The sequence below is a fragment of the Carlito syrichta genome, unplaced genomic scaffold (assembly GCF_000164805.1).
Source record: "Carlito syrichta isolate Samal-C Ts95f unplaced genomic scaffold, Tarsius_syrichta-2.0.1 Scaffold80553, whole genome shotgun sequence".
In the NCBI taxonomy this organism is placed as follows: Eukaryota; Metazoa; Chordata; class Mammalia; order Primates; family Tarsiidae; genus Carlito; species Carlito syrichta.
In genome coordinates this window covers 306,258-330,058 of record NW_007024649.1, presented here as the reverse complement: position 1 = coordinate 330,058, position 23,801 = coordinate 306,258, and the positions used below count along the sequence as shown (strand labels likewise).

Genomic DNA, 23,801 nt, shown 5'->3' with positions numbered 1-23,801 from the left:
ATTAAAAATGACAGAAGTCAGGCACAGTGGCACATGCCTACAGTATGAGCTACTCAGGAGGGTGAAGCAGAAGGATCACTTGAGCCCTGGAGTTCAAGGCCAGCCCAGAAAACATAGTGAGACCCCATCTCTAAAAGAAAAAAAAAAAGATGACAGAATCAAGGCAGGACATTGTACAGCTGCCATGCCAAAGGCTACCTCCAGACCTTTTGCCATGAGAAAGAAACTGATTTCTATATTGTTTTAAGTTTTGTTACAAATAGCCAAACCCAATATAATCAATTATGCTACAACAGTTTTTCTATTATTCTCAGTTCAATTAAGTTAACTCAATTCTCTCAATAACAACAATACCACATCTAAAATGACACTACTAGCTAGCAAACTTCCAAGAATCCCAACAAGTAAGCAAATTCTCTGGCCTGAAAGCAATCTAAATTATTTAATCTTGGGGAAAAAAATCCACCAGCCAAATGGATTAAATGCTCATTATTTCTTCTTTTGCCTAAACAAGAAAGTATAAATCTGTGTTTAGTATTATAATACAACATATTGACCTTATAAAAAAAATTAATTCCTTTGTCTGGGAATTAATATTGGTAATTTTGTAAATATCTAAAATCTTATAACAGGAGCCCAGAAAATGCACACATTATTTTATGCGTCAACCCACAAGACCACCTGAGAACATCTTTAAACAGAAGACTTCTTAATATTTAATCCTTTGCACTTGGAGACATCTCACGGATCACCCAGCAGCAGCTCCACTGCACTTTTTTATGAAATACTATATTTCATATTAAATAGTATAGTGTTGGAACCAATTATTTTATTGTAATGATATTTGGCTTATAATGGAATTTTGGATATTGAGGAACTTATTTACAACCAAATATATCAAGATTTTATATCTCATATTTTCTAATGTACAGTAATGTGTGAAACAGTCACCAACATGCATTGCAGGATCACTGGTACATGTTGTGCAATAGTAACTTGTTTGATATCTTCCACCTGGTGTTTTTCTATTCAAGTAAATAATGAACATTTTCTTCCTCCTAAATTAATAATATATAATTTATTGTCCAGTGTGTACACCACTGTGAAAAAACTTCACACATTCTCTTTCTATGGAACACTAGCTGATATTTTTTTACATACTTCTCAGTATAAATTCCATCTCTTTATTTGCTTTTTCATGCAATTTGAATGGAAAACTTGAAAAAAGCATTCATTTTTTAAAAATTTGCACTGGCATACGTTTGCCCTGTATAATCACCGGCAATCTCTTTATGTCCCCTGAGAGGGAACGTGTAAGTGGTTTGCTAGATTTCCAATGTCCCCTCAGAGGGGACATCCAAGCACAAAGGTAAGTGAAACCTTTAAAAAACCTTATTTCTATAAGAAACAAACATTAAAAATTATGGGGCATTAATCCTTCCCTTTAGCTAGACTAAAATGCTAAAGCAATGGAATAAATGTCAAAACATGACTTGTACTTCTATTGCCCTATACAGTTCTATTCCACTAAACTTGGACAAGCAGACATAAACTAAGACATTTTTTTACTGAAGTGTAACCAAAAATAAAGGCTTATGCATTAAAAGTTTCAATTACATTGAATCCTATCATCAGAACAAATACAAGAAATAAAAATACACGCTTGTTTCTTTGTCCCTAAAATACTTTGGAATAACAACAACAAAAACTGTATTGGTAGTATAAATAAAAAATGCAGATAAATTTTCATGAAATGACTATTGGCCCTAATTCATATAATGAAGACCACCTAATTTTAATAAATTTTTTTTAAAGTAACAAGATTCAAGAATCATCCTAATGGTAGACAACACCCTTGTAGCTATTCTCTAGTTTATCCTTTAATACAATCAAAATTTCACTTGAAAGGCTGTAACAACATGAAAAATTATAAACAGGTGCTTCTATTGCAATTTTGCATTTCCACTCACAGTGCCAATGTTTATTTTCCTGTGAAGAGAGTAGAAAAATTATAGGTAAAGATAGAAAATGCAAAACAAATTTTTCCTAAGGTTTACTGTGCAATATTATATATAGGTGTACCTCATTTTACTGAACTTCGATTTATTGTTCTTCACAGATACTCATTTTGTAGAAATAGAAGGTTTGTGGCAACCACCAAGCAAGTCTATTAGCAACATTTTCCAACAGTGTGTGCTCACTTCATGTTTCTGTGTCACAATTTGTTAATTCTCACAATAATTCAAATGTTTAATTATTATTATATCTTTCTTGGTGACCTGCGATCAGTAATCTTCTTGGGATGAGTGTTGTAACACCACAAACCACAGCCATACAAGACAGCAAACTTAATCAATAAATATGTGTGCTGTGGCCAGGTCTGGTGGCTCAGCCTGTAATCCCAGTATTTTGGGAGGCCAAGGCCAGTGGATTACCTAAGCCAGTGGAGACCAGCCTGGGCAACTTGGCAAGACCTCATCTCTACAATGAATCAAAAATTAGCCGGGTATGGTAGCGTGCGTCTGTATTTCCAGCTACTGGAAGGCTGAGGCGGAAGGATCATGGGAGCCCAGCAGGCCAACACTGGGGTGGCCATGAGTGTGCGTGCCACTGCACTCTAGCCTGGGCATCAGAATGAGACTCCAACTCAAAAAAAAAAAAAAAATGTGTGTTGTGACGACTCCACCAACCAGTCATTTGCTCTGTCTCTTTCCCTCTCCTCAGACCTCCCTGTTCTTTGAGACACAATGATATTGAAAGTAGGCCAATTAATAACCCTACAATGGTCTCTAAGCATTTAAGTGAAAGGAAGAGTTGCACATTCCTCACTTGTCAAAAGCTAGAAATAGGTAAGGAAATTAGTGAGGAAGCATGACAAAATCCTAAAGATAGGCTGAAAGGCCTCTAACACAAATTTGACAAGTGGTAAACACAAAGGAAAAGTTCCTGAAAGAAACAAAAAGTGCTACTCTAGTGTACACATGAAACATAAGAAAATAAAACAGCCTTATTTGCTGATATGGAGCAAATTTGAGTGATCTGGATAGAAGATCAAACCATCCACAACATTTTTAAACCAAAGCCTAATCCAGAGCAAAGCTCTCTCTCTTCAGTTCTATAAAGGATGAGAGAGGTAAGGAAGCCGCAGAAGCTGGAAGCCAGCAGAGGCTGGTTCATGAGGTTTAAGAAAACAAAGTGTACCCATAATATAAAACAACAAGGTGAAGCAGCAAGTGCAATGGAGAAGCTGCAGCAAGTTATTCAGACTATCACTGATGAACATAGCTACACAAAACAACAGATTCTCCAGGTAGCTGAAAGAGCCTTCTTTTAAAGATGCCATTTAGCACTTTCCTAGCTAGAGAGAAGTCAATGCCTGATCTCAAAGTTTCAAAGGACAGGCTGACTCTTTTGTTAGACACTTATAGCTAGCGCCTTTTAAGTTGAAGCTAATATACTTATTGACCATTCTGAAAATCCTAGGACCCTTAATTTCCAGTACATTTATATAATTTACTATACATTAAAATCTGTGTATGTTGATTAACAATAGAGGGAAAAAAAGAAATACATGTCATAATGCTGTAGTTGCCACTGATAGTGATTCCTCTGATTAATCTGGTCAAAATAAATTGAAACCTTCTGGAAAGAATTCACCATCCTAGATGTCTTTAAGAAGATTTGTGGGAGGAGGTAAAAATAGCAACATTAAAAGGAGTTTGAAAGAAGTTGATTCCAACCTTCATGAGTTTTTCAGGGATTCAAGTCTTCAGTGGAGGAAGTTACTGCAGATGTGGTGGAAAGAGAAAGAGAGCCAAAATTAGAAGTGGAGCCTGAAAGAGGTGACAGAACTGGTGCAATCTCATGATAAAATTTGATGATGAGGAGCTTTTTCTTATGATGAGCAAATAAAGTGGTTTCTTGAGTTGGAATCTATTTCTAGTGAAGGTGGTGAGAACATGATTGAACTGACAACAAAAAATTTAGAATATTATATAACTTAGTTGATAAAGCGGTAGTAGGATTTGAAAGAATTGACTCCAATTTTGACAGAAGTTCTAGTCTGGGTAAAATGCTATCAAACAACATTGCACACTATTAAGAAATCTTTTGTGAAAAGAAGAGTTTATTGATGTGGTAAACTTCACTGCTGCCTTATTTTAAGAAATTGCCACAGTCACCCCAACCTTCAGCAACCACCACCCTGGTCAGTCAACAATATCAACACTGAGGGAAGACCCTCCACCAGCAAAAAGATAACAACTCGCTGAAAGCTCAGATCGTTAGCATTTTTAACAATAATTTTTTAATTAAAGTACTCACACTGGTTTTTAAGACATAATGCTCCACTTAACAGACTACAGTATAAAGTAAGCAGAGAAACCAAAACATTTGTATGACTTTATTGCAATATTCACTTTATTATGGTGATCAGGAACTGAACTCGCAATGTCTCCAAGGTATACCTGTATTATGTATATTCTGTGTGTGTGTGTGATATATATGTCACTCCCCAACACCCAATTACCCAACAATGATTTGTTTATTAAAAGCTATAGGGAGGATTAAATTCAAACTAAGCTTGGTAATCACCAAAAATGAAGTCTTTCTGATTTGTAAGCTGCCTTTGGGATTTTCTATTTTTTTATTATTGTTATTTACAACAAATTCTAGATAGCAGAGTTTACAATTTTTTAATATGCAAATGTCAATCATCAAAAGCTAGTTTATGGAACTAAAACTTATCCCCTTGATGAATATGAAACTATCCAAAAAACCTTAATGTTGATCATTCTTAACTGTTATCAAAAATTCATTGACAGAGCAAAAAGAAAAAGAGGCCAAGATTCTGAGGTGTGAATTCTCTCCACCCAAAGAGGACCAGGTACACACCTATAGTTAAACAAGTTGGATTTACTACTTCTTGAAATAGGAGAATTCACTTCCTTGAGAACCCTAGGGCATTTTACCAAGAGCATGTTAGAAAGGACTTACAGAATTTGGGCTTATGTTAGGTGCTTTTGGAAAAGGTTCAAGGAGTGGGGCTTTTTCCCTGGACTGCATGCTTTCAGGAAGTGGGGGGTGATTCTAACAGTTCTATCTAATTCTATGATTTTTAATAAATCTTACTATGAGGCAGGAAAAATGAAGCAAGGCTAAGGCTGTGATCTATAAAGAAGCAGTAGTCATGCATGGCAACCAGGAGGAGAAGTTTGATCATTTTTGTGATTTAAACAATGTTCATGTTTTTGTCTGTGTCCAGACATAATTACAGAATGATAATCCTTTTGTTGTCACCCAAGGACACAAAGTAACCTTGTATAATGTTGGTGTTCTGTGAAACTGTTCATGCTCAGCAGGTAAACACAGCCTAGGTGTGAATGCGAGGCCAACTCTAAGAAGCACTAAGTATGAACGGATAGTGCAAGGCCAGTCCTTAACTATTAGGATCAGTCTATCTCTTTCTCACAGAACATCATAATTTGATGACAGGTACAACCAAAAAAATAATGATCTAATCCACAGAAAACAATCAGACAAATCTAGCTTGTGAAACCTACAAAAATCACAGTTCTGTTAGGGCTGGTGGCTCATGCCTGTTGATCCCAGCACTTTGAGAGGCAGAAACAAGAGAATTGCCTGAGTCCACGGGTTCAAGACCAGCCTTGGAAACTTGGCAAGACCTCGTCTCTAAATCAAAAATTTAGCCAGGCATGGTGGTGCATGCCTGGAGTTCCAGCTACTTGGAAGACTGAGGTGGAAGGATCGTCTGAAACCAATAAATCAAGGCTGCAGTAGTCATGAGCATGTGACTGTACTCCAGCCTGGGCGACAGCAAAATAAAATAATGAAATGGAAAGGAAAGGAAATGAATTGAAAGGAAAGAAAAGGAAAGGAAATAAAGTAAATCACTGTTCTACACTCTTTAAAAATGTCAATGTTGGCTGGGCATTGAGACTCATGCCTGTAATCCCAGAACTTTGGGAGGTCAAAGCAGGAGGATTACTTGCGCCCAGGAGCTCGAGACCAGCATAGGAAACAGCAAGAACTCATCTCTACAAAAAATCAAAAAAATAAGCTGGCTGTGGTGGCACATACCTGTAGCCCCAGCTACTGGGAGGCTGAAGCAGAAGGATCACCAGAGCCTAGAAGGTCAAGACTGTGGTGAGCCATGATTGTGCATCATAAGAGATTTATGGTTTCTTTCTTCCTTTCTTTCTTCCTCCCCTCCCATCTCCTCCTCTCCCCTCTCTGGAGGGTTGGAAAAAAAAAAAAGGTAAAAAGCGCATTTTTAGGACAACTAGGGAAACTTGAATATAGACTGCCTATTTCATAATACTGTATCAATGTTAAATTCCATGAGTGTGATATGGTATTGTGGTCACAGAAGAAATATGGTAAGTAGGGGTAAAATGTCACAGCATCTGCAATTTATTCTCAAATGGTTCAGTAAAACAATGAGAGAGAAACCTCAGAGAGAAATACAGAAAATGTGGCACATTGTTAACAGTTAGTGAGCCTGTAAAAAACGTATATAAATGTTTCCTATTCTTTTAGGGTATTTTCCCTGTAAATCTGAAAATTTTGCAAATTAAAAAACTGGAGAGAAATAAAATGAATCGAATGCTAAATTGATGAGATATAGAACTGAGAGGTAAGAACAACTCAACTCAGCCAAAAGGAAACAGGGAGAACTTACTAGACGAGATAACCAGAAGCCTGAAAGGCTAACTAGAAACTTCACAGGGGGGCAGTGCAAAACTAAAGGAAACACAAGGAGAGTATGGTACGTTAGAGCAAACTGAGCAACAGATAATAGCTAAAACTAGCTGTATGTGTCAAGCACTGAGCAGACAAACTACAAATGTAACCCTCAGAACAGTAAGGTATTTTCCCTATATTACCAATAAGAAAAGTGGACTCAGATGTTAATATGCATAAGATCACACAAGCAGTAAATAGTTAACAGAAGATTTGCGTCTAAATCTGATTGCAAGGAATGCTCTTTTTACTAAACCACTACAACAGTAACTACATCACCAATGATTCTTTAAATTACAATAGGACTCCTTTGCTGCTGAGAGTTTACTCATTAAACATGTGAGAAGAGCTAAAAAGACAGATGATTATCCAACTATTCCACTCCACACAACCACAGCTGCTGTCTGCAAGGTTCACTACAGTTATCAAGCATTACAAATGGACTGTATCATTTATTGAAAAAGATAAATTGGTTACTTATGAAGATTAATAAGAAACTTTCACTCTGTAATATGGAAGGATGTGAAAAAAAGTTGAAGATAATCCATTAGCAACAGATAATAATAACTAAGAACCTCAACCAGTTTAGAAGCGACTTTCACGTAGTGCAAGTTTATCATTTATGAAGCCAGGCTGTATATTCTATCACATTAAAGATGTAGGTGTACAGTTTAATTCCACATATGGAAACTACAAGGCAAGGCTGGGCGTGGTGGCTTATGTCTGTAATCCCAACACTTTGAGAGGCCGAGGCAGAAGGACTGCCTGAGTTAGAGGACAGCCTAGGCAACATGACAAGACCTCGTCTCTATAAAACATCAAAAAATCAGCCAACTGTGGTGGTGCACACCTGTAGTCCCAGGTACTCGGAAAACTGAGGTGGGAGGATCACTTGAGCCCAGGAGTTGGAGGCTGTGATGAGCTATGCTCATGCCACTGTACTCTAGCCTAGGCAACAGAGTGAGACCCTTATTCAAAAATAAAAATAAATAAAGTACAAGGAAAAAAGTAAAAATATCTTTCCCTACCCCTCAGAGATTACATATACTATGCAAATGTATGTAGGTATTTCACACAAACATCTGCATTTATTTCCACATACAAACTTTCTAAATACATTACTAAACAAAATTTGTTTTCTTTCACTTCACAACAATTCTTGGACATCTTTCCATACCAGTGTATTTCAAACAGCTATAGAATTCTACTGATTGACTAAATTGCGGCACATCCATATAATCATATATTGAGAAACATTCAGTTAATTTTCTGCTTTGTTCTACTGAAAATAATGCTGCAATGAACACCAATGGGTATATATGTATGTGTACACACTGCTGGGGGTACTCCCAAGGGCCTTTCAGGCAATGAATAAGTTAAATACACCATTTTCATAATAATACTAAGACAGTGGTTACATTTTTCACTGCATTAACATTTGCACTAATGGTCTAAAAGCAAATAGCAACACTGCTGACCTTTTAGCAATAGCCCCAAAGTACACATACTAATCATTATATTTCTTACTGCCACTCACTCATATTTAAAAACAAAAAAAGGTAATGCCAGTCAGTTTTACTTAGAATGTCCTTTATGAAGCTGTACAAATTATTATCTTCATTAAATCTCAACACCTGAGAACATTCCTTTTTAAAATTCTGTGAAGCCAAACAAATATAATTATTGAGACTTGGATCTGTAACAGTCATTGTCTCAAAAATAAACAACATGAGCCTAATACTCCAAAGAAAGCAACCAATAGTATTTTCATCAAGTGACAAAATTCAAGCTGTCAAGTCACTTTAGACATTTAAGGCTTTAAAATGTTTTCTCTAGAAACCTGGGATGATATTAATGACCTTTTGACATTGTACGAGTGGGGACCAAAAAAAAATTCATTTTTTAAAAAATTGTCTATTTATTCTTACATGTTTCAACTTCAGTCACCTTCAAAGACGCTTTTTCCACTGCCCCAAACGGTTTTTAAATTTGTCCATTTTGATGCTTTTTAGTGCCTCTGCCATTTTTGTTTTACCTCTTCTACATCAGCAAAACGTTTCCCTTTGAGGACATTTGTCATCCAGGGAAACAAAAAAAAAAAGTAGCTCAGGGTGAGATGGGGTGAATAGGGAGGGTGGGGCATGGGGATCATGCTGTTTTGGGTCAAAAACTGCTGAACACTCAGGGTTCTGTAGGCAGGTACAGTCATAAATCACTCATCATGAAATGGGCAAACATGTTGAAAGAATCTCCAAAAATAAATTCACTGATGCCGAATGCAGCCTCTCACAACAACATTAGCTAGTACACTGATGCCAACGGGTTCCTAGAACACCTGCCTAGCGAGGGAAGCCTGCACTACAAGGGTCCTGCCCTCCAAAAAATAATTCCAGGTTTTTTTGGGCCCCCCCACCCCGTATAATGAAATGGGTCAACATATACAAATTGTGCATAACTGAGGGAACCAATATTTTTCAAATGACCAATGCATAATATTGCAAATTCACATAAAGATAAAAGATTCATTCAAATCTAAGACAGACCAATGGATTACAATGTAACAAAGTACAAAAGGTTCACTGGGTGTTGTGGCACATGCCTGCAGTTCCAGCTACTCGGGAGACTGAGGCAGAAGAATCTCCTGAGCCCAGAAGGTCAAGGATGTGATGAGCTTTGATTGTACCACTGCGCTCCAGCCTGGGCAACAGAGTGAGACTCTAAGTCCAAAAAAAAAACACACTCAGAATCATATCAGATCACTCAGAATTCTTCCTAAATCAAAGAGAGTATCAATAGTGGTCAATCAAGAGACCAAAACCACACAATAATTTGAGTGGGAAAGTTTAACAAAAAAGTATTAACCATGACAGTAGGTTAATGAGAACAGTAAAAAGAAAACTCTGAAGAATATCCTTAGGTACGGGAAAGAACACAAGGAAGGAAAGAACTACTTGCCAGCGGGTACTCTGTTATGGAGATGGTATTGTTAGCCACTGGATGGGGGAAAAGATACTAGTTCCCTAGGTCAGTACTGATTGAGAGTTGCCAAAAAAGCAGTAAAGGCAGCCTCCAGAATTCAAGCAGGCCAAGGCTGGCATATGGGCACACACAGAATCATGGTGCAGTGAACCTACCAACAAGCAAGGTAGTGCCAGGCCCAGGGTAGTCTGGTGTCTGCACTGAGAAGGCCACAGGAAACAAGTTTCTGGGAGCAAAGGCAAGCCAAAGCTGGCAGACAGACATGCAAAATGAGAGAGGGCATCAGGTACCCACTTGCCAGTAGGAAAACCAAGCCTGGAGTCCAATGTCCATGTCAAGAGAGCACAGGAGACAACTCTGTGGGGTTCTAGCAGGCCAAAGGTGAAGGGCAGACACACAGAAAACATCCAGGTACAGAGGAGTCCCCAAGGCTTGTGATGCTTCAGTGTCTTTAGCTGAGGGGTTACCAAACTGGCTGAACCTGAAAGCTTACCCAGAGACTGTGCTCTCATATATGGCTGAAGCAGAATGCCTCTGACAACAATGCAACAGGATTTCATTTGCAAAATCCATAGCACTTGGAAGGAGGAAGACAAATCCCTACCCACCTGCAATGCCCTTTCAGTGCCCTCTACTGCCAAGCTTAACAACATACTCACTATAAAGAAAAAGTAGTGAAAGAGTCCAACCCATTAATACAGAACAGGAAAAAAGAACTTGAAGTTAAGAGGCAATAAATGGATAACTAGCACAGTTTCTTAGAACCAACGTAAGAGCCTCAGGAATCCTAGGCTAATCTTGAAATGCAACAATTTCCCCAATGTTGATAAGAAATATAGCTAGTACTAGTTATCAGAACATACTCTATAAAGCCACTGCACAAAAATCAACATGGTATAGAAATAGGTACTTGGCTGGGCTCAGTGGCTCAGCCTGTAATCCCGCACCTTTGGGAGGCTGAGGTGAGTGGATTGCCTAAGCCCGCGGGTTCGAGACCCGCCTGGGCAGCGAGACCTCATCTCTACAATAAATCAAAACATCAGCCGGGTGTGGTAGCGCATGCCTATAATTCCGGCTACTTGGAAGGCTGAGGTGGAAGGATCGCTGGAGCCCAGCAGGCAAGGTTGCAGTGGCCGAGAGCGGCCACTGCACTCCAGTCTGGGCGACAGAGTGAGACTTCAGCTCAAAAAAAAAAAAAAAAAAGAAATAGGTACTTATATAAGAATAGACAAATAAATGCCACAAAAGAGAAAATCCTTAATTAACAGTGACTCATATGAAAAGTTAATGCACAACAAAGATAGTCGTAGTTCAACTTCTTTGGGAAAAAGATGAAATATCTAATAAGCGATCTCAGAAGTCTATCCAGGGCAACCTCTTTCAGGTGTCTCCTCCTGCTGCTGCTGTGGCAGCTTTTCTATCTTCTTAATAAATCCTGTTTTCTAAAAAAAAAAGAAGAAGAAGAAGAAGTTTATCCAGCTTAAAAAAAAAAAAAAGCAAAATGAAGCATCATCTGATATACCATTCAAATATAAATTTCTTATAGTTTTTTTTCTCACTATACTTGCAAGAAGATGTAGTGTGTTGGGAGATACTTATAATCAAGACCAGAAACCCAACTTGGGGAGGACAGACTACCACAGGAGAAGAAGGCAGAGAGAGAACTAACCATATATTTGAATATATATATGCATATATACAGGTTCGGAGATGAACAGAGGTAGGTATAAATGTATATATTATGCCTATGTATGTTTATAAATGCATTACTCTTCCTAACTCTAGCTGCTAAAAAGAGCTTAGAAGCAAGCTGCAGCAAGTATAACCTACTACCCAGATAGTGGTCTCTCTAATAACCATGGTCCAGTCAGAAAAATGGACTCCACACAGCAATTTGATCCAAGAAAGTCTTATAAAAATGATCAACTATTTTTACAAAATTAACTGCTAAGAGGGATAAAAATAACAACTCTAAGGAATACCTAGGGTTGATGGAGAGAACCAAAATAAGTACTTAAGAAGAGGTGCCTCCATCCTAAGGCTAGGATTCAGCTCTTACTGGAGACAGGATGCTGCAGCCCACTGGATGAGACAAGTTAGCTGGGATGCCCCTGCAATAGCTGTTCTACAGTAGGAGGGTCAAAGTTGGTAGGCATGAAACCATAGGCCAGGACTGGCAAGCAGGAAACTGGTATGGTGCCAGCAGTGCCAGAAGGCCAGGTGTCACAAGTAAGAATTAGCAATGAAGTGCTAGAGGATGAGTACCGCTTAGGTATCCCATTCCCACCACTGGCAACACAGAGCAAGCAGGAATGGAAGCACAACCCTACTTTCTACAATGTGCTGCCAACACCCTCTCTATTGATTAAGCTCATCCACGCCAGCTGGAAAATGAGGTAAAACAGGGCAGTGAAAGGTGGATTTGGGGCTAAAATGCAATAAATTGATAGCTGGCATAATCTTTAACATCATTCCCCACAAAAAGCAACAAGGGTTCCTTGAAGAAACGGCAGATTTCAGAGCTAGAGCAGAATAAACTCTAAATGAACATCTTGTTATGTCTAAAAATAAAAAGTGCTAAAATAAAACAGAAAGAAAAATATAACAAGAGCCAGTTGCAAAGACACAGAAACCAGCTTAAAAGGGCTCCTACAGTTAAAAGTTGGGGCAACTTGAGCATGAAAATAATTAAGTGATTAATGATTTCTAAGCTACCATGAAAAATTGGTATATGAGTCCAAATCAATTAGGGATAGATGGACAGATTCACAGATACAATACATAGATGCAGTACACAACTGCACAGATAGATACATAGATGCACAGATATAAAGATACAGAGGTGCACAGATAAAGGGAACAATACTAGCAAGAGAGAGTAATAGTAAATATAGAGAGTGTTGGGATTAGAAAATCATTATTTTTTAACTATCATATAAACATCAGCTCATCCAAGAATCATCAATGAATACCAAATCCAGGAGGCAATTTTGTAGAAGAGCAAGATATTTTTCATGGCCTTAAAACTATCTCCCTATGTCTGGGCATGATGGGTCATGCCTGTATGGGAGGCAGAGGCAAGAGGACTGCCTCAGTCCAGAGGTACAAGACTAGTCTGGGCAACTTGGCAAAACCTTTTCTCTACAATAAATTTAAAAATCAGTCAAACATGGTGGTGCACATCTACAGTTCATGATACTTGAAAGTCTAAGGTGGAAGGATCACCTGAGTCCAGCAGGTCAAGGTTGTGGAGGCTGTGAGTGTGCCACTTCACTCCAGCTTGGGTGACCGAATGAGATACTGACTCAAAAAAAAAAAAAAAGTCTCCACAAAAGTTACTCATTAACTGCAAGAAAGAAAAAAAAAAGAATATACATTTTGTAGTAGTCTAAAAAATGGCCCCCAAAAGATTTCAGGTTCTAATCCCTGGAACCTGTAAATGTTACCTTATTAGGAAAGAGTCTTTGCAGATGTGGTGAAGGATTTGAGATGGGGAAGATTATCCTGGATTACCTGGGTGGGCACTAAACACAAGGGTTCTTATAAGTGAGGCAACGGAGATTTCACAGAGCAGAGCAAAGACAGAGCAGAGAGAGGTTTGAAGATGAGGGCCTTGAAGATTGAAGTGATGTTGCCACAAGCCAAACAATGTGGGCAGCTACCAAAAGCTCAAAGAGGCAAGGAGCAGTTTCTTTCTTAAGCCTCTGAAAGGAGTACAGCCCTGCCAACACCTTGATTTCAGCCCAGTGATACAGAGTCAGTCTTTTTGCCTTCATAAATGTTAGAAAATAAATTTCTGTTGTTTTAAGCCACCAAGTTTATGGTAATGTTATGGCAGCCACAGAAAACTAATACACAGTGGAAAAGCTAGACAATACCTTGACCAGGTGGCACCAATTCATATCACTAACAAGGGACAGATGGACATCATGTGCTGTCAATGTGATACTCTGAAAAGGACACCTATGTGGCATCCTGCCATGAATTCATAACTGAAAATTAAACAGCAGAAAACCTAAAATAAGGATCATTCTCTTTTAAAAGGTTGGTGAGAGAGATGAATGAGGAGAGAATGTATTCTTTAAAAATGTCAATAATGAAAAACAAAAAAAGGCTATAAAAGACTAAAGAGAAACAAAAACTAAATGAAACACCAATCCTAGAATGAATCCTATACTAGAGAGAGGAAAAGTGACATCATTAGATCAACTGACAAAACTGGAATACAGATAGCAGATTAGATCAAAGTATTTTATCAATATTAAATTTACTCAAACCTATAACTGAACTCTATTGCTGTTAATAGAATACCCCACTCCTGGGAAAGTCACTCTAAAGTGCTTAGGGGTAAAGGGACATGAAATTTGGAATATACTTTCACATGGTTCACAAAACAGTTATGTAAAATTATATGCATGTATCTTATGTATGTGTGTAAAAGAGAAATACTAGCAAATGATAAAATAAATGGGATAAAAGCATAACAATAGGTGAATCTGATTAAAATATACAAATGTTCTTATATTATTCTTGCAATTTTTTCAACTTGTAAGTTTGAAATATTCCTCACCTCCACAAGCTGCCTAAATGTTCTCACAACGTAACTGGTTTCCCCCAGAACCAGTGATGATACACAGGGGCTGGGGGGGCAGCACCCAAGATAGATGCTGTAGTCTTTTTTATAAGCTAATCCTTAAGGTAACAAACCATCCCTCTGCCATAAACTGCCAGTCATATGGACTAATTATGGTTCAAAGCAGAAGGGAATTTGACGAAGTCATGCATACCAGAAGGCAGGGAACCCAAAGGCCATCTTGGAAGCTGGTCACCACAGACCACTCTTTGGTCCTCAGAAATTCGCATTCCTCCCTCATATAAGATACACTGATGCTCCTTCCAAGGTCACCAAAAGTCTCATGCCATTAAAGCAGTAAAGTCTAGAATCTCAATAACTGAATCAGGTCCAGGTGTGAATGGAGTTTCTTCGGGTGTCATTCCTTAAGAACAGCTCCTTAAGTACAATCTTCCTGACCTGTGAAACCACGGACAGGTTATCTGCCCTCTACCTACTCAATATACAATAGTGGGATAGGGATAACTGCTACAAAAAAAGGCACAAAGAAGTCAGTAGGTCCATAGGAATTCTGAATTCCTCAGGGCAAATGTTAGAAATTCTTTAGTTAAGTTCCATAGTTTGGGAATAATTCTCCAAGGCTCTGACTCTGCCCTCTGGGTTAATATTGGCTCCACCTTCTAAGTCATACCTCTTTTTCAACGAAATAGCAGGGTTTGCAGCTTCAGAGTTTTCTTCATTTTTGTTTTGGTTTTAGCCTGCTTCTTGCCAGTAAAATAGGGAATGAAAAAGTCTCTTTTCATTGTACCGCTTCTGTGCCTGTCAGTCCAAGTTAGCAATGTTTCTGCATATCTAATTACTCTGAACATTTGTAAGTCTTCTGTGACTCTTATTCAAGTTTGCACAATTAAACAAAAGTCATCACCCCTGAGATTCCAGGTCCAGGCAATGAACATGCTCAGGTGGAAAAAAAAAAAGTCATCCCCACAAATCTCTTCAAGTTAAGCCCTCTGTACCTTTGGCTTCTGCTGAGCTGACTGAGACTTACACTTCCATGAAGCCGTATTATTTGAGAGGACCTGTAAGGCACAACCTTAATCTCTTTAGAGAGCATTTTGTCTGACTAAATCTTCCTGAGGCTTAAGAAAGATTTTAGCTCATACTGGCCTTCATCTTTAAGCCATGTTTGCTCAGCAGCCATTTCTTAATTTTAGTAATCTTTGCTATTTGAGCATTTTCAAAAGAAGGCCTAGATCCTTTTCGTTTAACAATTCTTCCCTTAGTTTCTCCTTCTCCTTTCACAGTTTACTTTAAGCAGTAAGAAGCACTTTAAACATTGGTTAGAAATCTCTTTTGCTAGATTACCCCATTCATTTGGAATATTTTCTACTTTCCTCATTACTGTAGGCAACAATGTTGCTAAACTTTCTGCAACTACATGAGAAGGATCCTTCCTCTTGTTTTCAGTAACATGTATCCTAACTTTCTTGCAAATCCTCACTCCCAGTCTTATCAAAGACTATGAGGCTTTTACTAATCACTTCTTCAAGGCACTCCAGGTAATACAGATTTTTATCCGGTCAGCCTGGGCTCTGAGAGTGTCAACTCAACAGGTCAGCAAGCCTGACCCCAAAGAGTATTAGCTCTAATGGGCTGGCAAGGCAAGCCCTGAGAGTGTTGCTGAATTGGTGGGCAGGTAAGCCAGCCCCTAGAAGTGTCTTAGCTTCAGAATCTCTGGAGTCTTGCCTTCTGCCAACAGCTCTCCTGGTTCAGCCTCCAGGGTGTGCAGCTCTTCTGCTCCGATGATCCTCTGCATCTCTTCAGTTCTGTGTTCTTATCTTGGCACAGGAGGAATGAGGGACACAGACTGATGGCCAAAAGGTGAGAAAGCAGAATTTACTGAGAAGACAGAAAAACTCCCACAGGGGTAAGCAACCCGAGGTGGTTGCCAATCTGGGGCCAAAACCTGGTGCTTATATAGCCCTAAAACCCAGCCAATTGGCTAGCACTAGCCGTCGGCTGATTGGTTAGCACTAGCTGTGCTGATTGGTCAGTACTAAGAACCAATCGGCTGCAAATAGGGGCTTAATAGTGAATGATTGGTTGACACTTAGTGGTGAGGTGATTGGTTATTTTTCAATCCTAGAAGTGTTTTCTTGCCCTAGCCTGTGGGGTTTGTCCTAGAGGTCTGCCTGAAGTTTGCTATCTTGTTAACGGGGCACCAGCCCTGTCTATCTGCCTAGCTTTCCTCTAGCTATCTCCTATCTCACAGGTACTCACCAACATCCTCCTCAAAGCCCACAGCTCATTCCAAAACCACTCTCCATATTTTTGGTTTTGTTAAAACAGCACTACACTTCCAGGTAACAAAGCCTATTAAGTAGTTATTGTTGTGTAACAAATTACCCCCAAAAGTTAGCAGCCTATAACAAACACTATCTCACATTCTCTGAGGGTCAGAAATCCAAAACTAGCTTAGCTGGGTGGCTATCTAGCTCAGGGCCTCTCATGAGATTGCAGTTATCTGTCAGCCAGCACTGCAGTCATCTCACAGCTCAACTGAGACTTGGATAACCTGTTCCTAAATTAATTCACATGGTTGTGGCAGGTTTCATGTTTACTAGTTATTGGCTGGAGGCCCTCTTCAAAGGTTGCCAGAATGTCCTTACAATAGGAAGCTAGTATCCTTCAGAGCAAGATGAGAGAGAGAGAGAACACCCTCATGAGAGAAGTTAAGTCCTTTATAACCAAATCTCAGAAATGACATACCATACCATCACTTGTGCTATTGGTCACACAGACCAACCCTGGTACAATCTGGGAAGGTGTTAGAGTTTGTATTTGTATATATGGTTTGTCTGGCCCTGCCAAGTCTCATGTTGCAGTTTGATCCTCAATGTTGAAGGCAGGTCCTGGTGGGAGGTGTTTAGATTATATGGGTAGAACCCTCATAAATGGCAGCTTGGTGCCATTCTCTAGAGAGTAAGTGCATTCTCACTCTTAGTTCCTGTGAGAACTGATCATTGAAAAGAGCCTGGCCTCTCCTCCTCTCTCTTTCTTTCTCCTCTCACCATGCGGCAGGCTCCCCTTCACCTTCCACCATGAATGGGAGCAGTCTGAGGCCCTCCCTAGATTCAGATGCTTCCTGTACAGCCTGCAGAACTGTGAGACAAATAAACCTCTTTTACTTATAAATTACCCAGCCTTAGGTATTCCATTATAGTAACACACACAAACTAGACAGAAGGGAAGACACATAGATGTGAATACCAGGAGAAAAGAATCACAGTGGCCACCTTGGAGGATGGCTACCAAAAAGGCATGGTCCAAATATTTAGCAAACTAAAATGAGGCACAATTTTTATTCAATTATGTAGAAAAAAGAAAAAAAGATAATTCATTTAAACCTTTTTTTTTATGTTGGCACAGTAACTGTCACAACTAAAGCCTGGAGAACAAAATATAGTAGTGGTACACTACCTGACTCTATAATGAACACCTGCATTATCATAATAATGTCACAAATGTTTATTAAATTCCAGCTTTGAGAATGATCCTATACATTAAGTATGAGAGCTTACTTATGACTACTGAACAGAATACAAATATTACCAACCACCTTTGATCAATGTTAAAACACAGATTTCAAAGGTTAATTGGTGAAATGGGCTGAAGAAATAGAAGAAAAACAAAAATGCTTTTAGAATCACCTTGCAGCTAGGGTGGGCTAGGTGACAATTAGGCAGACCATGCCATACGGCCTTGGGTGCTGCTGACCATGGGTGAGCTCCGGGTGCATGGACAGCCTGGCACAGCAGTCCAATTGTAGCTGTGGCAGCATGATATGTTGCCATTCCATACCAACCTGGCTACCAGAATCACCAATAGTATAGTAAAATGCTCAAGGCTCTCCAGCACAGACCATGGCTACATTGACCTTCAGCTTCAGGAAGGTCCTCCTAAAACCTATATAAGGCCAGTGCACTTGCCACTATGCTGTTTTTGATCAGCGTCTTTCTCATTATCATAGGCTCCTTCTTGCTGCTGGGCTACATCAGCAAACGGGGCAGATGAAGTCCTGACCACTGGCTTTCTGGTGTTCCTGCCAGCATTTTACCACCTGCACATCACCTACTATGCATCCAAAGGTTTCTGGGATTATTCCTGATGCCATGACTTGGATGACTAGCACCCACCTAAGCCTTGAGAAGTCGCACAATGGAACTGCCTGCCCCAGCTTTAAGATATTGAGCAGAACTCTGGCTAATGGCTAAGGAAATGTTAAATATTGGCAGTTTTCAGATGTTTAACAAAACAATACCCAGATTTTATGGGTGCATCCCAATGATGTTACTTGTGCTTACAATAAGCTATTTAGTACATGGTCTGTTTTTCATCTGCTGACGCTGGCAAAAGCTCTTGACAAGTTTTCTCAAAGAAATACGTATCATGGAAGAATAGCAAAGTTAATTGGGAAAATGGGAGATTATATGTAGTGGAAAGTTTTGCCCCTGTCACCCTCTTTAGAATTGAGCATTTCTTTTAAATAATCTTGATTATCAATTTATTTTTGTAGCAAACAGAATAATGTCTAATTTCTTATTACTAATTTATTTGTAAAATATCTAAGTATCTTATCTCCTACACTTATCTCTACCTCCATGTTCTAGTGGAAGACCTCACTAAAATAAAATTTAAAAAAAGAATCATCTTACAAAGTCAAATGATATCGTCCATATTTATAGAACAAGAAATAGAAATATAGTCAACAGAGGAATTAAAAATATTTTGTAATACACAGAGGAATGGGGTAAGCTAAATCCTTACCCACCAGAATAGCAAAAGATATGTTGAAAGTTGTTAAGTCAAGAAAAGATGATAACTTATTATGGATATGGAAATAAGTACTTGAAAAACAAAACACAGAACCAAAATTCAATTATCTCTAGAAATAAAACTGGGTGGAAGGAAAGGCAGAACAGAAAACTATTGTTTTTAGTGTACATTCTTCTATACTAGCTTTGTTTTGTTTTTTAATTTTTCATAGCCACGTGCCTCTTTCATTTTAAAAGCTAGTCCAATGTATAAAGGACACTGATGTTACAATTATTTTTAAATAAGGCAATATGTACCAAAAGTCACAAAAATATGTGACTGAGTAATTCTGCTCTCAGGAATTTACTCTAATTAAATAACTGTACATCTGCACAGCAATAAAAGACTAAGGATATTAACTACAATGTTGCTTATAATAGCAAAAAGCTCAAAGTAATAGCTTAGTGGTTAATAAGCCATAGTACATACAAAAACTGGAATACTATGTATCTATTAAAATTAGTAATGTAGATCCTTTTTATTGACACAGAAATATAATAGTAATATACTGTTATACCTAAAGCTATTGAACTGAAAAAAGAATAACCCCTTAGCATGAAAAATAATAATATACTGCTCTATAAAAAGAGGTTACAAAACCATACACAGTAAGATTCTATTTTGAGGTTTATATACATAGATGAGTAAAAAGGCATACACATACACATGTGTACAAAAATGCACAGCACACACAGAGTCTAGAAAAATATGCCAAAATATTATACCACCCAGGAGATGGTATTTCAGTTGAATGTGTATTTGCTTTTAAAGTGTTTTTCTATGTCATCTGAGTTATTTGCATATACCACTTTGTAATCTGAAAAAAATTATCTAGTTTGAAAAATAATGTGCACATACATTGACTCTGCAATTCCACCTGTAGAAATTGGTTGCAAAAAATAACAGGACAAAATGTTTATGTTATAGTTGTAGAGAAAAACAGAAAATAAGATTCTATATTGGTCAAAATACAGATAGGGAACAAAAGCCACATCAATTATTTTAACAGAGAGAATTTAATATAAAAAACTGTTAACTAGGTATTCAAAAACTGATGAGGCAAAAAAATAACACTAAAGTATCAAAAAACAACTATCAGAAAACCACAACCAGTCGAGCTCAGTGGCTCAGCCTGTAATCCCGCGCTTTGGGAGGCTGAGGTGAGTGAATTGCCTGAGCCCGAGGGTTCGAGACCCACCTGGGCAACTTGGCGAGACCTCATCTCTAAAATAAATTAAAAAATCAGCCGGGCATGGTAGTGCGTACCTGTAATTCCGGCTACTCAGAAGGCTGAGGCGGAAGGATCGCCGGAGCCCAGTGGGTCAAGGCTGCAGTGGCCAGGAGCAGCCACTGCACTCCAGTCTGGGCAACAGAGTGAGACTCCAACTCAAAAAAAAAAAAAAAAAAAGAAAGAAAACCACAACCATTCATGCTATGAGAAAAGTGTCAGGGAAACATATAAAATGGAGACCTAAAAAGATAAAAATCAAAGAACTTCAGAACTATAAGAATAATTGAATATCATCTTTTCTTGTGATTTACAGGTGTCTGTATTTGTTTGGTTGAAACTGAAGTTGTTTTGTCTCACAGAAGGGAAAAGTAAATGTATTCTGAGTAAATGAAACTATATCAAGAATATGAAAAGACAATTTCAAGTGTTTCCTGAACAATACAAATTATCTTAATAAGTAAAGGAGCTTCTGACTTCAAAGTAATGTTAGGTTCAGCATATACACAAAATTAACTAACCATCATTTTTTAAAACTATAATTTCAAAACAATCACTTACCAAACACTATTCCTTTAGCAAATGGAGGAAACAATTCTGAATGTCTGAATAAGTTTTTGTGAATTTGCCATAGTTCTTTATGTAGTTTCTTAAAATCACTGTATCTCTTCCATACAATTATCTAAAAAGAGAAAAAAAAATTAAACAAGTATCTCAATGAAACCATTTAGGTTCAGATATCTGAAAAACAAATAATCTTTTCATTAAAGTGTTCAAAACTGTCGTGCAAAGGCAAACAGATGTGCTAATCAATATAGTTAACTGTCTGAAATTAGCTAACAATGTGTGCTTTAAAAATATAAAGCAGCAATTTCTCTTTAAACTGTTCTGTTTTGGTCTTTAAATTTCATTTTAAACAAGTATGATTTTATTCATACTGAAAAAAACACTCAACCTGGTATAAAAAAGGTTCATGTATAATATAAAATGTCACTTAGTCTCTTCAAAAATTAATTACTATTGGCCTGGAAATGAGCTAGATGTCAAATATGTATCTGTCTCAAAAATAATATACCTATAAACACAAAATAATTACTTTAGACAATTTTTTAGGCAAAAGGACATACTCAGCATTTGCCCAAAAGGATAATAAACAAACCAATTAACATTTAAGAAGAAACAGCTGTCAAGAAAGTAATTAACATGAATTTTTATGTCATAAATTTTTTTTCATAATCTCAATTTATCTCAATTTAAACTAGTAATAAGGGGGCAAGGTAAATCCTGACCAGAGTATCATTAAAATTAGCATATTTCAAAAACAAAATAACAATTCCCTAGATTAGACAACACATAAAAGCAAGTTTACCTTCATTAGTCTTAATTATTATTTAACCTTACTCAGATTAAATTAAATTTGTTAAGAAAAAAGGATTTCAGACACATAGTCTTGATATCAAAATCAGCTCGTTAATCTCCACAAAACAGAGTAAAACTGAGTTTTAAATTACATTACTTAGTATTCTGGGACCTTTACTTCTGAAAAGGCTAATCATCTCACTTCTAACAAACTCTAAGATTTTCCATGTATAACAGAGTGTAATGCTGATGAGCAAATATTAGACCAGACAGGTAACCAGGTGTGATTTAAGAGACTCCTGTCAAAATATCTACTCTCACACATGTAATCCCAGCACTCTGAGAGGTCAAGGCAGGAGTATAGCTTGAGCCTAGGAGTTCAAGGCCAGCCTGGGCAACAGAGCGAGACCTCATCTCCACAAAAAAATTAGTCAGGCATGGTTGTGTGCACCTGTAGTCTCAACTACTCTAGAAGCTAGGGCTTTGGAAGGATACCCTGACCTAGAAGGTCGAGGCTGCAGTGAACCACGATCGCGCCACTGGATTCTAGCCTGGGCAACAGAGTGAGACTGGGACTCAAAACAAAAACAAAAATGTACAAAATTATGCACCAAATTTTGCCATACTAACAAAAATTCTACCTTAACTAGTAAGTTTCTTGTTATAATCATGGAATTAATTTTTAAAAACTGATTCCTCCTGGTGCTTCCCTTTTATTCACTCAAAAATAGTCACCAAAACAATATTTACATGGCCCTACTTTGTGCTAGGTATCATATTGTCACAAAATATGAAAAGAATGGAAACAGAGTCACTGCCTCCAAAGTTCACAGTCTAGTTTGAAAGAATAAGCCAACACAACTAATACTTCATAAGACAGCTTGATCAATGCTGAGAGGGGCAGCCAAAAAGTCGTCTGGAAGGAGGATCTAAATCAGCCTTGGATACCTAAGAAGTCTTTATAGAACTCTTAACCTTAGTTAAGAGTCCTGAAGAAAAGTGGTTAGTTGACCAACCAAAGAAAAGCAAAGGGGGAGGAGAACAGGAATGAAGTTTTTAAAAGGAGAGAGAGATGCCAAATAAATTATTACTGTAATGTTAGCTTTTGTAACTGGAGAAATGTAGAAGAATGAGGAAGAAGAAGCAATTTGAGGCAAGACAGAGGTTCAATTTTCAACATATTTGACTTAAGTGCTTACGAGACATCTAACTGAAGATGCTCAGTAAGATAGGTTTGGGGTAAGATCAAGAACTGAGCAAGATCTATTAATTTGGGAATCATCAGCAGACAGGTGGCAATCACTCAGGAAAAATTTCTTGCATTTGTAATGAAATGAGGAATCTAACAACAGAATTATGGCAACTCTTAAAATGGAAGGACAAGTCAGAAGTAAGAAAGAGGAATCGAAGTACGAAGTGTTTGAGAAGTCTGGCTATGCAGTGAAATGGGCCACCGGGATGGAAAAAGAGATTTTATTCTTAAATCAAAGTGAATAAAACAAACGCTGGTAGCAAAGAACCAATAGTTCCAATAAAAGAGCAAGAGGTACAAGCTGACAAAGTAAGGCCAATACTTGGAAGAGTGAAAGGTCTCAAGATAGTGAGATTACAGAATATTTTTAATTTTCTTTTTTTTTTTTTGCTCTGTAGTTCCTAATTTTGATACATGAACACAATTCTGTCACAAGAAAAAAACAATGTTATTTTTGTATTGTAAAAATATATCAAATTATGGTAGTACTACATTGCCAAGGGATTAAGGAGGAAGCAAGTGAGAAGCGTATAAAAGCAATATTTTATATAAGGTAAATGCCATTAGGAGCTGGACATGAGAGCTATTAAAAAGACTATACCTTACAGAAACCATTAGATTTGCAAATAAAATTTTTATTCTAGTTAAGGTCATCTTTAAATAATGCAAAAGTAACTTAAGGGGCAAAATTTAACAATGTAATCTTTTTTTTGTTTTTTGAGTTGGAGTCTCACTCTTGTTGCCCAGACTGGAGTGCAGTGGCCGCTCCCGGC

General features: G+C 37.8%; 1 protein-coding gene across 6 annotated transcripts in view; it reads right to left on the bottom strand.

The window, feature by feature from the left end:
• RPS6KC1 (ribosomal protein S6 kinase C1) overlaps positions 1-23,801 on the bottom strand; it is a 192,020-nt gene that overhangs the window by 147,880 nt on the left and 20,339 nt on the right. For 5 of the 6 annotated variants that reach the window (XM_008055161.2, XM_021710891.1, XM_008055166.2 and 2 more), the window contains one exon: positions 20,979-21,099. The exons of the other annotated variant lie outside the window; for it this stretch is intronic. In XM_008055161.2, coding sequence (XP_008053352.1) covers positions 20,979-21,099 — 121 coding nt within the window. The remainder of the gene's footprint in view (positions 1-20,978; positions 21,100-23,801) is intronic. 6 annotated transcript variants of the gene reach the window in all.